Raw genomic sequence first — 16,972 nt, forward strand, 5'->3', positions numbered from 1 at the left:
TTATTACTAGCACCTACACTGCAGTTGTAAGCCATTTCCTGAGTCTTTCACAAAGAGCCAACGTTACACTGACATCTGAAAGTGCTGAAGATAATGTTTTACTAAATGTTCTAAATATTGTATTTACTGAATTATTTGGAAAATGTTTGTGTTAATTGCCAATAGTCTATTTTTCTAGATCTCTATTTTTATGTTAAATACTACAAGTGAAGCTGCCTTCATAGATGACATTGTTTGCTTAATGACAGATTATGGACAAATAGTTTCTCAAATCAAAATAAAATAATTTGACAGCAAAAAGTGTTTTGTTTTTCTTCTTGATACAATATCTTCAGAATAAATGCACAAGAAAAGAGGGATTTCAAGTATTTTATTTCAAACAGTACGGTAATACCCCATTACATAATAATATGGTTCTAGAGGGAATATTGTTTCTACACACAAAGCCATTGCTTTACGCAGACCACAAATTGTGGTCGGACAGCTCAGGATCATAAGGTTTAGTTGTAGGTCATATATCTGGGAGTTGCACTGAATTTTGCATATGACTTGATAACCTTGTTTACAGCTTCTAAGAAGTCTTTCTCTGTGGCCACTTTGCGACGCGCTCGAATAGCAAACATTCCTGCTTCTGTGCACACACTGCGGATCTCAGCACCTAGACAGAAAATATCAGATACATACATTATGAGAATTCGTCCTTTACCAAATTGTATGTACAGCAGCATTAAATGGATCAGAAACAAGACCATTTCAGCTGGTTTCTGACACAGGATTTCCACTGGGGTAGAACTCGCAGCCATAATGCTGTGAGTGCAAAACAATACAGTGCTGAACTTGCTCCTGTAGGGCGCCGTCTATGGGGGACCTATATAGGCCGTATATACGTCCCCCATACGGCAGTGTTAATGCAGGCTTATGAAGACACAAAACTAAATTGAACTGGCACAAATGGTAAAATGATCCTGCCTTGAAGGACTTAATCTATACTGGAGTGTACAAAGAAACATATGGAGAAGGAGCAATTCCAAGAACAGGTGGGTTCTGAGGTTGTTTGAAAATAAGGGGAAGGGTTTTTTTTTTTTCTTACTTTAAGTGTTTAGGGTTCCTTTTAAACTTCTTTACTGAATACTGCACAACAAGAACATATGGTTAAGTAAATGACTTACCTGTGCTATTGGGACATAAGCGAGCCAGCAGCTCAAATCTTATATCACGTTCAACACTCATTGACCGGGCATGAATCTTAAATATGTGGGTGCGTCCCTAAAAAAAGGAAGTTTAAAAAGTGCATAAGTTAGGATATAAGCAGTATTGATTGATAAAAGTCCTAAAAGTGAAAATGTGGCTAGTTTCTTATTTCAAACCTAAACATACCAAGTTATGAAGCAGGAGACTAAAGATTAAAACCTAATGCTGTAGTTACAGATTTTCTAAATTTGAGTTGTCCTCTCAACTTCTCAGCTAATATCTTTAGAGCACATAGTGTTAACTAGCGTCTTACTGAACACGTGACGACACGTGATAAACATGTCATCACGTGTTCAGTAAGACGCTAGTTAACACTATGTGCTCTAAAGATATTAGCTGAGAAGTTGAGATGTCATCTTTACCAGCAAAGTGGCAGCTGCTTGCAATCAAGGGTTAAACTGTTCATTTTTCTTTACCTCAAGATCAGGTAAACTGAATTCAATCTTTCTGTCCAATCTTCCAGGCCTCATGAGGGCAGGGTCCAATGTATCCGGTCTGTTTGTGGCCATTAATACTTTAATATTTCCTCTTGGGTCAAATCCATCAAGCTGATTAATGAGCTCCAGCATCGTTCTCTGGACTTCATTATCACCCCCAGCTCCATCATCAAAGCGAGCGCCTAACAACACAAGACGACATGAAAGGCTTAAGAGCTTTATTCCTTGCACTTTTTCCTAAATCTGTATCATGTAACACAAAAGAATGCCATAGAATTTTTAAGAACTCATCAGAAATGCATAATAAGCACTAATACTGCCGCTATACATAAGAACAGTATATTTCACATCAAGCTGAGCAGCGCTAAACTGAGGTCATGGAATGTCCTTTTTTTTTTCCCCTTGACCTGCTGCACTCCATTTACAATCCCAATGCAGGGTCTTTTGATCTGCTGTGGTATGTGCTCTCATGGTTTGAAAAACCTATACTCACCAGCAATTAGAAAAAAATTAAAAAACACCCTCAACAAATACTGCCCAGGGCAATCAACTTTATGTTATCTTACCTGGTAGTGTGTCCTGATCATAAAGTCCTTCCCATCTACTCCTTCCAATGCCTCCTCACCATTCAGCACTTCATGTCACCTAATGTCCTTTACTCAATAACATTTGCAAAATATACCCCATGTATGTATCCGATCACATGAAATGACAGCATGCCTCCATGGATTTCTAAGGGTGATGCCACACGTCACGTTTTTGGACCATTTTAAAGCATGCTTTTTTGAATGTTTACTATGTGTTTGGCTGCCTTGAACCTTAATCAGCTGTGAAAAACATGGGAAGCATTCAAAAACGGATGCATTTTTAAAAGGACTGAAAATGCATGCTTTAAACGGTCCAAAAACGTGACGTGTGGCATCAGCCTAAGGCCCCTTCCACACTTGCGTTGCAGATCACGTCAGAGTTTGGTCAGGGTGCGATCAGAGTTTGGTCAGTGAAAACCGCGCATTTTGCATCAGAGTGCAATCAGTTTTCAGTCAGAGTTTGTTCAGTGTCAGTTTTTCACGCGCGGTTTCAATGCAATTTCAATGTGTTTTTCACGCGCAGAAAATGCGTGTGAAATGGACTAAGGACTCTCTATATTTTCTATGGCAATTGATGCGTGAAAAACGCATTGCACTTGCAAGTGTCTCAGAGTGCAATGCGTTTTTGATGCATCTCCATAGACTTGTATGGTGCCTTTTTCACGCAATGCTTTTTATTCCTAGTTTTATGAAGTATTTATTTTGGGTGGGTTAGTTTAATTGGCAGGTTCCCTTTAAAGGAAATCTACCATCCAAATTTAGTATTGTGAACCAGGGGCACTGACGCATAGATCCAGGTGTTGTGACTGTGGTAACCTTCTTATATTTCTTATCCATGACCTCTAATTTCTAAGAGCAGGACGTGCTCTGCAAGTGCTGAGGAAGCAGAGGGGAGGGTGATGTGGTGTAACAGCTTGTAAAGCCAGATCACAGAGGGGCTACAGCAGGGAGGGTCTTTGGTATCCCCCAACCGGCAAATACCACTTTAGGCTCATTAGCATAATTGTTAAACTAACTTTTAGAAGGAAGGAGGCCACATATAACAAGAGAATTACCAAAGTCACAGTGCCTGGATCTATGCAAACATTTGGCTAACACTAGTGATCAGTGTTGGCACTAATCAAGAGTGCTAACCCGATAAATGCCATCTGTATGTGGAGGATGTTTATAAGGAGAGGAGCAAACAATGGAAAAAACAATGCAAAACGAAAAAGCTTATAATGCACTAGCAATACGTACCACCAATAGCATCAATTTCATCAAAGAAAATAAGGCAGGCTTTCTTTGTCCGGGCCATCTCAAACAATTCACGAACCATTCGTGCACCCTAAGGATATCCAAAGATGTTGTAAAATGAGGGGGTTGACAGTGAAGTAAAACTCACATATTTAGCCACAGCTACACTGGAGTCCTACCAATAGCCTAGATGAAATAGTATGTCACAGTAAGCATAGTAGTGTGTAACAATTTTCCAGGCTGAAAATATCGATTTATACTGAAAATAAGTCATCAATATCAGATTGTGGGGGCTCAAAAACCAGCACTCCTGTGAGCATTTGCAGTCTAGTGGCTAAAAAGTCACTACAGCTTAGCACGTGATATATGGGATGTGATCCAGAAGTTGCCTGCTCTATTGTCCGATTATCAGCTGCTGCTCCTCCAATAAAATACTGAGGACATATTCTATTGATATATCAATATATTAGCCTGGGAAACCCCTTCATGGAGAGGAGAGGAAAAAAAAAACCCACTTACCTCTCCAACATATTTTTGGACCAGCTCTGAGCCAATAACTCTGATGAAGCAAGCATCTGTTCTGTTAGCAACAGCACGAGCACAGAGAGTTTTTCCTGTTCCAGGAGGACCAAACAGAAGCACTCCTTTTGGGGGCTCAATACCCAGATTAACAAATCGTTCTGGCTGTGGAGAGCAAGAAAAAGTAAGTTACACAACGGTTAGGACATGCTCTATAGCTATAAAGTACTAAAGTTCTAAAGTACATGTATGAGGGGCTACTACTGCAGCAGGGGAGTGTTGGTTTACTTGTGGTGCATCTATGGAGGCGTTTCAAGTGTCACAGCCCCATTGCTATCAAGGAGGGGGGCTGTCCTCCTAAATAAACTATAATATATTTTGTCTGGCTTCATTATGTACACCTCCTGCAATACTGCAAAGTTTGGAATAGTAGCTATGATACACACACCATCTCCCCTGCAAGATCCTTTTCATCATTGGCCCTTCGACCAGACACAAGATGCTGCCGCATTCCAGGAGCTCCAGTGATTCTCCAGGTATGGATACAGTTAACCTCCAGAGAGGTTATTGGTCCAACTTTGACCAATGTCATCACCGTGTGGGAGCATGAGATGACCCTTCCATTTACTGGAGGAAGTCGTTTCCTTTGTTGTCCAATGACCCATGGAGGCCCATTAGCTGAAGCCGTTCCTGTAAGTTTCCAAAACTTCTCTCAGGGTGTAGTTCCGAACAACCAGAGCATTGGAACTACGCAGGAACTGGGAGCTATAGTAGGGCATGTATACACATTTCTTTCTGACCTCCTAGAAATCTAAATTGCCCCTTTAAGAACAACTATAAAACTACTTACGTGAAGTAATGGAGTTTCAACAACTTCCCTTAATTTTTCAATCTGCTCTTTGCAACCTCCAACGTCACTATAAGTAACATCAGGTTTTTCCTCCACCTATATAGGAGACAGATATTGTAAAATTCTAACAAATCCATCAGAGCAATCTGTCAAGAATTAAAATGGCAGCATGGACACAGACCTGCATCATAGTTACTGTGGGATCGATTTTTGGAGGCAATGGGATATGAATCTGGTACTTGTTTCTGTCCACACTGTACATAAAAGAAAATACAATATAAATGACCAGGTTAAAATTTCTAATATAGAATTGTTGGAAAAGTGTCTTTCTCCCTCGAGAATATTGGCAGAAAGACCATTCTTCTGTGTAGAAAACAAAAAAATTCTGATCTATAGAGTTTGTTAAATCTGCCCCATCGTGTCACAGAAGAATATATTTTGTTTTTTTTTATCCTGGTTGATGCTGGGGCTTATTTTTCAATGTCAAAATCGTCAAAAAAAAAAAAATCATGCCTTGTATCTGTTATGGCAAACCTTTTGGAGACTGAATGCCAAAAATACCCACTTTATTGCAAAGGGCCAGCATTGCAATTTAAAGAGGACTTGTCACCCATAAAAAAGCACTAGGAGCTGCTTACTAAAATAAGAAAACACTGCTGCGAAGTACAATAGAATCGTCGGACCGTGCTCAGAGCCCACTCCATAGGCCGGTGGTGACTGCCGCATGAAGCTCAGCAGTCACTGCCGGCCTATGGAGTGGGCTCTGAGCACGGTCCAACGATTCTATTGTACTCAGCAGCAGTGTTTGTTAGCGTTTTCGGAGGGCTCTGATAACGCTAGCAGGGTAACACTACTGCATCAGAGTCCTCTTTAAGCAGTAATTAATTGCCACCTGCTATAAATTCTATTGGCACCCCAAAAACACAAATACAATAGAAGGATGGATTAGAAATTCTGATTATCATTGTCCCCTGAACAGAAATAATTGCTGGGGGCAAGAGCTCCAATGATAATCTGGCTCTGTGCACACCTTCTCATTCCTCCTGTAGTCCCAGACAGTCAAGGATGTGTTGCTTTAGAATGGCACTGATCATGATACATCCTGGGTGGCCTTGGACTTCCGGAGGAGGACTTGAGTCCTGTCTAGTGAACTCTGTGCTGTGGTGATGGCCTGCCTGCCCACAGAGAGGCCTCTTAGAGTCACTACTGCTCTATATTCTCAGAGGAATTTGCACAGAATATAAAACTCCGTTTGTGGCTCACAGTACACGTCTGCTGTTGCGGACGTGTGCACGTAGCCTTATAGTGGATTTTGTCACAGATTTTTTTGAACCGGTCGTAACACCTTTTTAGACAAATGTGCTTGGTCTGTGAATCCCTTAATGTGTGGTGGCTGGAATTCACAGACTAAAGACTGTTCTGGGGATGGGACTCCCCGTGTAATAGTTTTTCATAAACAGCGTCACACCAAACCATGGTTTGTGCCGGAAATTCAATACTGCTCAACTCATCTTTATGCAGCTGAGTTGCAATAACGACACAAGCCATGGTCAGGTTTGGTACGGTTTTTGGAAGACATTAGCCATGTATTTCAACCTCCAGACAACCTCTAAGATTTTTGTTTTTATTGTTTGATTGGTATTGATACAAAAAAAGAAATAAATAAAAATAAAGAACTGAAATAGAATTTCTCAAGTAAACACCTGTTTATATTACAGTTTTGTGCTAGGAGATCAAACTGTCTAAATTTAGCGGATGCCAGATTTAAGGAGCTTTATTATTATCACCGTAAATTAAAATAACCGGAAGAACAAAAATACAAACTACTCTTACCCAACTCTCATTCCTTCTTCAATGTCTGTTGGAGCAACTTGGTCACTGAGATCTACCACAAATTTTGCAAACTGTTTTACATTAATTATATATTTTGGGTCCTCCGAGTCAGCATTTATTATTTTGGTACATCTGCAAAAAAAGAGGCGAAAAAAAATAATGTAAGGAAGATGTTTAAATGACCCCTCCCCCCAACATATCAGTTTCAGTAAATAATGACATTGTCAATAACTAAACAATTGTGGATAATCTTTGTGAAGCTCTATGCTATGACGTTCCTCAGCTATTCCTTCTATTCATTTACCAGTAAATTGCCATGTCTTACCAGTTGGGGAGTTTCCCTACAGAGGCTAGCAATGTCAGTGACACAACTCAGTATCTCATAGAAAGATTAGAGGGAGTCCAGCACCACCTCTGGCTTTATAATCAACCGGAAGCAAAAGAAATCATTTACAGGCGGTCCCCTACTTAACCACTTTCATAACTTTTATTTTTTTCGTGTACAGAGCTGTGGAAGGGCTTATTTTCTGAGTAACAAATTTTAGTTTTCAGTGACGTTATTTATTATTCAATGCCGTGTACAGGGAAGCTGGGAAAAACTCCAAATGTGGTAAAATTGGGGGGGAAAAAAACACGTAATTTTTAGAAAAAAAAAACTAATTTGCGTCACTTTCTTGTGGCCTCAGTTTTTATGACTAAATGTGTGCTCCAAATGATACATTTAGTTTATTGTTTGGTACGATCACGGAGATACCAAATTTATACATGCGTTATTGTGTTTTAATACATTTTCACAAATTAAAACAATGTGTACTAATAACCTTTTCATACTTCGGTGTCAGAGCCGATTGCCATTTGTCAGCACATTTGCGAAATGAGCTGACATTTGCTACCATTTTGAGGCCTATACAACCTTAGTTCTAGGGAAAGGGGGGAGATTTGAATTTTAATATTTTGTTATTTTTTTAAACTTGTTTTTTTACGTTCCTACTGGTACATTGCAGTATATGCTGCTTTTACATAGGATTAATTTCCATGAGCCACTGGCTCTTTGTAACAAATCTTCAGAAGCCCATGCAGCCTCGGGTCTGACAAAGACTCAAGTCTGTCATGGCAACCGATCATTGCTCCCCGATGACGTCACGAGAAGCCGCAAACTCATCCAAGATGGGGGCGCCCATGAGCCGCCATTTTTTAAATGGCAAAAGACTGTTGCTTAATTGCTGCTCCATACCCCCTCCCCCCTGCTGCTGTGTAGGAGTCATCCAGCTCAGGTTGATTAGTGTGGTTGATCAGTATGCACCCAAATTTCCCAAGGTCCTGAATTTTATAATTGTTTTTATTTTAGTCAAAACTACTCGGATCAGGGATTAAACACATTATGTTTCTGCACTGGTGTCGCTACAGCATTCTATACACTTGGTGGAGGTGGTTGAGTCCCTTTATAATAAAATGCCCCCTCAAACTGTTTTTATTGCAATTGGCTTGAGATGTGGCAAATTTTGGCACAGAAAATAGTCCAAAGTAAACTTACAAAATGGTAAAATAGTTCTAAATGTTGTAAACATGGTGGATTTAATGTAGTTCTAAGCAATTAAAAATTATTTGTGGTGGTCAAAGGATACCTCTCAGCAGAACCATTAATGTTTCCTCTGACCATGGAAAGGGGTTGGCCACTAATCCCTAACCCTAATAGGGTTTTATATATGGGTACCTGGCCACCTGAAGGGGTTGTTCACTCTGAAGGGTCTGTTTGTCAGCAGCCAAATCCCACAGTGCTGGTGGGGCAAGTCCTGTGTCAGACTCCTTAATACCTATTGGGAATTAACAAAGTGTTAAGAAAACACAAATCATTTCCTTTCTAAACTAAATTCGACTATAGAGACCATATGACGTACCTGTGAGCTCATTAATTTTCTTAAGAAGTTGCTGTATATCATCTTCCACTTGTTTAATTTGCCGTGAATATGTGCTTTGTCCCTGTGACAATAGAGAATATGATTTAGCAGAAACTAAATCCTAAGAGCTAAAAGTTGGTAAAAGACCATGACAACAGGGGGAACTAATGGCTTATTTTTTTTACCCATGTTAAAATTTTTGCAGTTAATCTATACACTGTCTATAAACTACTAATATCCGATGGGCCAAACACACCACAAGCTTAACCTTGCAGCATAACATCAACTAAATAATAACCATAAATTACACAAAACAATCTGTCATCATTTGCAGGGTGTGATGTATCACAGACCATTCTTTTGATGACTTATCACTAGGAGCACAGCATAACAGTATTTCTATTCTTCTTGAACAAAATAAAATACCAGCTACTTCTCTCTCATGGCTGTGCGTGGGCGCTGTGGCGCTATGACTTACATATTGCCAAATAAAAATACAAGGTCCATCATCAGCAGATGACACAGAATTTCTTTGGTGGATGTACAATGCCAGTCCAATTCCAGCAGGTCAGGCATGTGCACTGCAACTCTTTTAGTGAGACTGGTAAAGAAGGTTGAGTGCTATACTCGGCCATCTCTGCCAGTCCTAAAGAGATAAAAGGGTATACTAATAAAAGCACATTCAGATGATATTAAAGTGTGTGCCCCAGCAGCAACACATGCTGTGGTATGTGAATTCTGCACCGGAAACACAGTAAATAAATTATAGCTGCAAATCATAAATCCCATACACAATATTGCTAATGTATTATTATAAGGATTTTATGCACTAAAAATGTACACACAATGAGCTACGTGTCCAGCCAGCCTGACGACAAATTGTTGTTCAATAAAGACTATTCTACTTACATAGGTCTTCAACAGAGCAATATCCCCTTCATCCAGAGCTGGAAAAAAGCAAAGCTATAATTACTTTCTGAAATACAGTGGAACCTTGGATTACATGTAACTTGGTTCACAATACAATAATAATGTGTACCCTATCCACCATGTACTGTACCAACCTCCCTCACAAAATTGTATAGCACAATATGGAAGTAGTAAAAGAAATAAAGGTTTGAGATGTTGTACCACATGCCTAAATGTTCTTGAGGTGTGGAATAAATCGCCTGCACTTTATTGATTATTGAAATGGAAAAACTTGTTTTGATATATACGAGCAATTTGGATTACATGTGCATTACTGGAACAAATTATGCTTGTTATCCAAGGTCCCACTGTACATTCTATTAACATTATTACAAAGACTGCATAGGGGCTATGATTAAAGGGATTTTCTGGAGATTTTAAAACATGGCATTGGTATGGTATTGAAACTAAGCTCCATCTATACGAACTAGTATTTGGATTAGGGTTCCAAAACTAGTGACAGGTCATCCTTTAAGGACTTCAGTCAGACATGCTGGCCATCTTTCACAGCATCTCTATTAGAGAATTAATCATGTAGTGCTAGAAGCAGCTGATTGGTCAGGGTTCTGGATGTCCCTTATGACAGGCCATTAAAAGGTTGTTACTAGAAATCCCCTTTAATATTGTTAACCTTAAATATAATAAGGGAATTGGAAACAACAGCATCAGTGTCCCAAGCGATTATGCTCCTGAAATGCTGCACAAATCCCTTTAATGAAGCATTCAGGCTCTTTACATCATCATCCTGACAACCCCCAGTAATGGGAGACTGTACCACAGTGTTATACTGGTCTACGGCACTCGGTTAGAGTGAGCGAGCCGGGCCACGAAATGCAGGACGAGCCGCTACCTGATTCTTCTTTTACTTGGGCCTAGTTCACAAACACTTTTATGCAGTAGGATAAGGGACATAACATGCACCATGGCACCTTTGGGACACCGTCACGTGACCTGCACTATAGCCAGAAACAATGACCGGCCCCGGTTCAGTCCGTCACCAGCCTCTCACCTCGTATAGGTTTATCCTCCTTCTCCTCCTCCTTCGTCTTGCGTTGGTCGGCTCCCAGGTAGTCCGGCATGATGATAGCGACAAGAGCAACGACTACAACAACACGGAGAAAAAAGAGCCAGCCGCAATTACACAGCAAACTGGGGACTACTTCCGTGCGCAACCGGAACCGGAAGCTACAACAAGACCGGCGGCCTCTAGTGACCGAGCTCAATGCATTCACAGGGGAGTACTGACGTGTACTGGGAGGGGGGGTCGTCCAATACGGGGACATTTTTGTGGAGTCCGTTCTGTCCACAAGACTTCACTAGGCTGATATAATCCTGCAGTAATAGTGTCCACCAGAGACACAACAGTGGGCAGCCAATGGGCAGTACAGTTCTATTGGGATGTGTCTCATTTGATGCATCGGCCCTCTTCAGGATTTCAGCTTTTCTGGTTTGGCTTTAATATTATCTAGTGATAGGTCATATCACAAGAAATTTTGAAAATCAGACTTGATCTATAGGGAGTTATCTTCTTTAATGCATAGTTTCCTTTTATTATCCTGGAAAATGTATTCTCGACCAGGATTCTTAGTGGAGCATGTCCAGAATTATTATTCCCTTTTTTTATGGGTTATTATAATAGCAAACGAGGTATACTTACCTTACTCCAGTCCATGCGCAGCTCCTGTGGTCTGTATAAGGCCTCGTTCTCACAACTGTTTATGGCAGGCCAGAAACTGTCCACACAAACTGTGACCAGCTGATGGCTGCCATCGACTTGCATTTCACATGGTGTGAGCATGTGTCGCACCGTCACCGAGCAAGGCCTCCCTGTGGAGATGGGAGGGGTGAGGAGCACAGTTTCATCCTTTCCACTATTTTTTTTTTTCACCTCGCTTCCAGAATAGTGCAGTATGCGGCACTGTAAGAATAAATCAAATAAGTTGCTTGGCCAAAAACTTAGAGGGCAGGAGAGTCGGCACTATGCATTTATTGTATGTTAAGAACAAAGACAAGAGAGAGGTCCTTGCACACTAGCACCCCTGTTCCAGTATGCGGTACCAGTACAGAAACCTCCAAACCTGACTGCATACTGGATTATAACAAGTACATGGGAGGGGATGACTTGTCAGACCAGGTGCTTCAGCCTTATAACACCATGCGGAAAATGAGAGTGTGGTACAAGAAGCTGGCCGTGCACATCATGCAGAGGACACTGTATAGTTCATACGTGTTACATTGATGTGCAGGCCATAGGGGTACTTTCCTATCATTTCAAGAGGTGGTAGTGCCAGAACTTCTGGAAGCGAGGCTACACATATTGTACCAGGGCAGCACTTTCCAAGAGAAACTACCAGTAGGGGAAGGACACAAAAAACTGAAGGGTGTGCTCCAAATGAGTTTTTTTTGGAAGGCCGCAATTTACCATTGGGAAACATGCCTGGAAAACCTGAACTATGAATGAAGGAGTGTTTTCTGATATATCACATATCATCATATATCATACATTTTACCGATTATTTCATTTTTTTATTCGATTATTTCATTGCAGGATGTAGTTTGCAAACTACACTTATGGGTTTTATGTTTTTTATTTAGGTTTTCTATTTCCCCTCCAAGCCTCTGGATTTGCACATCCTTTGTAATTCTCCAAGTTATTTATTTATTATTATTTATTTATATTCCAAGTGCTTTATCATTGTGAACCCCTTCTGTATTTTCTGGCTAGCGTTTAGGATCATATGTTGGGTCTTTCTCACATCAGGAAACATGACTTCCTAATCAGGGAGCTGACATTTCACAGTGGCACAGACTGGGTGTCACATAATGGGCACCATATAACGGACACCATTATGTGTCACATAATGGGTACCACATAACAGTTGTCACATAATGGGCACCATATAACGGGTGTCACATAATGGGCACCCCAAATTAAGGGGCATCACATAACGGGTGTCACATAACGGGCACCGAACTTTCCAGAAATATTTCCATCTTGGACATCCATTCTACATCATATTTGGAAACCACCTGTATGTCCAAAATGCACATTTCAAAACATGTATTACACTACACTATATATTACATCTTGATAATTTTTCCAAGGGTTGTGCATTCAAAAATTAGGGTCATTTTACGGGTTTTACAACACTCGGGCTCTCCAAATGCATCCTAACACATGTAAAGGATTTCTGTCAAATTTGGCTTCTAAAAGGCAAACATTCCTGTGCGCCCATACAACATTTTATATGCACATGTGGGGTATTTCTATACTCAAGAGAAATAGTTTTACACATTTTTGGGGGTTGTTTAATCTTTTATTCCTTGTAGCTATCAAAAATTAGGGGTAAAAGTGACCTTTTTCCTTTTTAAGGCCCAATTGAATCATACACCTGTAGGGGCAAATACAGTTAGGGCCAGAAATATTTGGACAGTGACACAAGTTTTGTTATTTTAGCTGTTTACAAAAACATGTTCAGAAATACAATTATATATATAATATAGGCTGAAAGTGCACACTCCCAGCTGCAATATGAGAGTTTCCACATCCAAATTGGAGAAAGGGTTTAGGAATCATAGCTCTGTAATGCATAGCCTCCTCTTTTTCAAGGGAGCAAAAGTAATTGGACAATGGACTCTAAGGGCTGCAATTAACTCTGAAGGCATCTCCCTCGTTAACCTGTAATCAATGAAGTAGTTAAAAGGTCTGGGGTTGATTCCAGGTGTGTGGTTTTGCATTTGGAAGCTGTTGCTGTGACCAGACAACGTGCGGTCAAAGGAACTCTCAATTGAGGTGAAGCAGTACATCCTGAGGCTGAAAAAAAAGAAAAAATCCATTAGAGAGATAGCAGACATGCTAAATCAACAGTCGGGTACATTCTGAGAAAAAAGGAATTGACTGGTGAGCTTGGGAACTCAAAAATGCCTGGGCGTCCACGGATGACAACAGTGGTGGATGATTGCCGCATACTTTCTTTGGTGAAGAAGAACCCGTTCACAACATCAACTGAAGTCCAGAACACTCTCAGTGAAGTAGGTGTATCTGTCTCTAAGTCAACAGTAAAGAGAAGACTCCATGAAAGTAAATACAAGGGGTTCACCTCTAGATGCAAACCATTCATCAATTCCAAAAATAGACAGGCCAGAGTTAAATTTGCCGAAAAACACCTCAAGAAGCCAGCTCAGTTCGGGAAAAGTATTCTATGGACAGATGAGACAAAGATCAACCTGTACCAGAATGATGGGAAGAAGAAAGTTTGGAGAAGAAAGGGAACGGCACATGATCCAAGGCACACCACATCCTCTGTAAAACATGGTGGAGGCAACGTGATGGCATGGGCATGCATGGCTTTCAATGGCACTGGGTCACTTGTGTTTATTGATGACATAACAGCAGACAAGAGTATCCGGATGAATTCTGAAGTGTACCGGGATATACTTTCATCCCCAGATTCAGCCAAATGCTGCAAAGTTGATCGGACGGCGCTTCATAGTACAGATGGACAATGACCCCAAGCATACAGCCAAAACTACCAAGGAGTTCATGAGTGCAAAAAAGTGGAACATTCTGCTATGGCCAAGTCAATCACCAGATCTTAACCCAATTGAGCATGCATTTCACTTGCTCAAATCCAGACTTAAGACGAAAAGACCCACAAACAAGCAAGACCTGAAGGCTGCGGCTGTAAAGGCCTGGCAAAGCATTAAGAAGGAGGAAACCCAGCGTTTGGTGATGTCCATGGGTTCCAGACTTAAGGCAGTGATTGCCTCCAGAGGATTCACAACAAAATATTGAAAATAAAAATATCTTGTTTGGGTTATGTTTATTTGTCCAATTACTTTTGAGCTCATAAAATGTGGAGTGTTTGTAAAGAAATGTGTACAATTCCTACATTTTCTATCAGATATTTTTGTTCAACCCTTCAAATTAAACGTTACAATCTGCACTTGAATTATGTTGTAGAGCTTTCATTTCAAATCCAATATGGTGGCATGCAGAGCCCAACTTGCCAAAATTGTGTCACTGTCCAAATATTTCTGGCCCTAACTGTACACATATACCTTGCGTTCAAAAATTAAGATCTCTTTTCAGGTTCTTCTCTGTTTTATACCACTACGGCTCTCCAAAATGTCAAATTTGGCTTCTAAAAGGCAAACATCTCTGTTTTCCTCTACTGTGCGCCCATACAACATTTTCTATGCACACTCAGAAATAGTTTTACACATTTTTGGGGGGTTATTAAATTTTTATCCCTCGTGGCTATAAAAATATGGCGGTAAAAATGACCTTAATATGAAAATTTTCACCTTTTTCCTTTTTAGGGCCTAATTGATTTAAACACCTTTACAGGCAAATGCACATATTACATGTTGCTAAATTCCCCAAGGGGTGTACTTTCCTAAATGCTGTCACTTGTTGGGTTTCTCCTCTGTTTTGGTGCAAATAGGGCTCTCCAAATGCATCCTGATACATGTAAAGGATTTCTGTTGATTTTGTCTTTGAAAAGGCCAATGTCCCTCTTTCCCTTCTGAGCCCTACTGTGTACTCATACTCACATTTATATTCACATGCGAGGCAATTCTACACTCGGGAGAAATAGTTTTAAACATGTTTTGGGGTTGATTCATCTTTTTTCCCCCGTGGTTTACAAAAAATATGGCTAAAAGTGACTTTTTGGGGAAATTTTTCATCTTTTTTCTTTTTAGGGCATAATTGAATCAAACACCTGGAGGGGCAAATACACATAATACACATTGCTAAATTCTCCAAGGGGTGTACTTTCCAAAATTGTATCACTTGGGGCTTTCCTCTGTGTTGGTACCACCAAGGCTCTCTAAATGCATTTTTGTCCTCCAAAAACAAAACACTCTTTCCCTTCCAAGTGCCCACCTCTGCCCGTATAGCAGGGTACTGTGACAAAATGGGCATTGGCAAACTCAGGAGGAATTGCACTAAACATTGTAAGATGTATTTTCCTTTTAACCCATTGTGAAGGTGCAAATTTTAAGTGTTTAATGTTTATATTCAGTTTATATTCTTAGATAAAATTACATTTCTGTAATTTGACTTCCATTTGTTTTTCACGCTCATGAAACGATCATAGGTTTAACAAACCTCGCAAAGGTTGTTTTGAATATTTTGAGGGGTGCAGTTTCTAAAATAGTGTCATGTGTGGGGGGCTTCTATCATATAGACCTTACAAAGTCACTTCTAACTTAATTGGCCCCTCCAAAAGTAGGTTTTGATGATTTTCTTGAAAATCTGCAAAATCGTACCTAAATTTATAAGCCTCCTAGCATTCTAAAAAAAGGAAAGGATGTTTGAAAAATGAGGCCAAGTTAAAGACATATAGAATATGTTAGTTATCAAGTTATTTTTGGTGACTAACTTTCCAAAAAGTAGAACATTTTGAATTTGGAAAACAGTTTTTTTCAAAATTGTCACCAAATTTCTGTTTATTTCATAAATAAATACTAAACATATTGCTTAAATTTGTCAACCAACATGAAGTACAATGTGTCACAAAAAACAATCTAAAAAATCACCTGGGTATGTTAAAACTTTCCAAAGCTATGACCAAAAACAGGGCCGTATCAGGAAGGTGCAAAATGGCCAAGTCGTTAAGGGGTTAAGGAACCATTGAATCCAGATGTCTAAACCAAGCATCTCAGAAACTGTGTGCCATAAGGAGAAGCAGGCAGAGATTTTTTCAAAAATGGAAAAGCTTTATTACCACCCATATGAAAGATCGAAGATCATACAACTAGTTTCCCCCTTCCGACTGACCCAATGGTACCATTTGGAATACTTAAAAGGCTCCTAAGGAGCATTGAAGCTGTAATGCACACCACAAGCACTAGTACATAGCATAAAGATGTTCATGTCATAGTATCCCCCTTTAGGTCCTATAAAGTATAAAGTAACATAAAGTAATATAAAGTAACAATCAGATAGAATGTTACTGTTATGTGCGCTGTAATGTTTCCCATGTTGTTTGTTGGAAAACCAAATAAAACTGATGACTGTGATCTATCTTTTTGCCCCCCTTTAGCGCAACACAGTGCAACTGCCACAAAACCGGTGCAGACACTTTATAAACACATGTACAAGCAGCTTGCACATTCTTTTCATGCATAGTTTAATCCTAACAGTATTCCACGAGGTGCAGATCAGCGCCGGCCGAGGCTTCTACAGTGATCTGCACTGCGTTTATACGCTTTAATCCTAATAGTATTCCACGAGGTGCAGATCACTGTAGAAGCCTCGGCCGGCGCTGATCTGCACCTCGTGGAATACTATTAGGATTACAGCGTTGTATAAACGCGGAAAAAGACTTATAGGAAGTGCATTGTCTCATACACTTGTGGACTTACGGGATTTTGCCAAGGGAA

The 16,972-nt window shown here is 40.1% G+C and overlaps 1 protein-coding gene across 1 annotated transcript; it reads right to left on the reverse strand.

Annotated features, from left to right (window-relative positions):
- Window positions 1-353: 353 nt before the first annotated feature.
- PSMC2 (proteasome 26S subunit, ATPase 2) lies at window positions 354-10,801 on the reverse strand. The gene is made up of 12 exons (XM_072147214.1): window positions 10,590-10,801; window positions 9,521-9,558; window positions 8,612-8,693; window positions 8,428-8,527; window positions 6,714-6,845; window positions 5,062-5,134; window positions 4,881-4,976; window positions 4,031-4,195; window positions 3,515-3,602; window positions 1,668-1,870; window positions 1,170-1,266; window positions 354-658 (listed from the first exon to the last, which is right to left on the reverse strand). The coding sequence occupies exons 1-12, from the start codon at window positions 10,657-10,659 to the stop codon at window positions 501-503; spliced, it is 1,302 nt and encodes a 433-aa protein (XP_072003315.1). The 5' UTR covers window positions 10,660-10,801; the 3' UTR covers window positions 354-500.
- Window positions 10,802-16,972: the final 6,171 nt, after the last annotated feature.

This window comes from Engystomops pustulosus, chromosome 4, assembly GCF_040894005.1.
Source record: "Engystomops pustulosus chromosome 4, aEngPut4.maternal, whole genome shotgun sequence".
Lineage (NCBI taxonomy): Eukaryota > Metazoa > Chordata > Amphibia > Anura > Leptodactylidae > Engystomops > Engystomops pustulosus.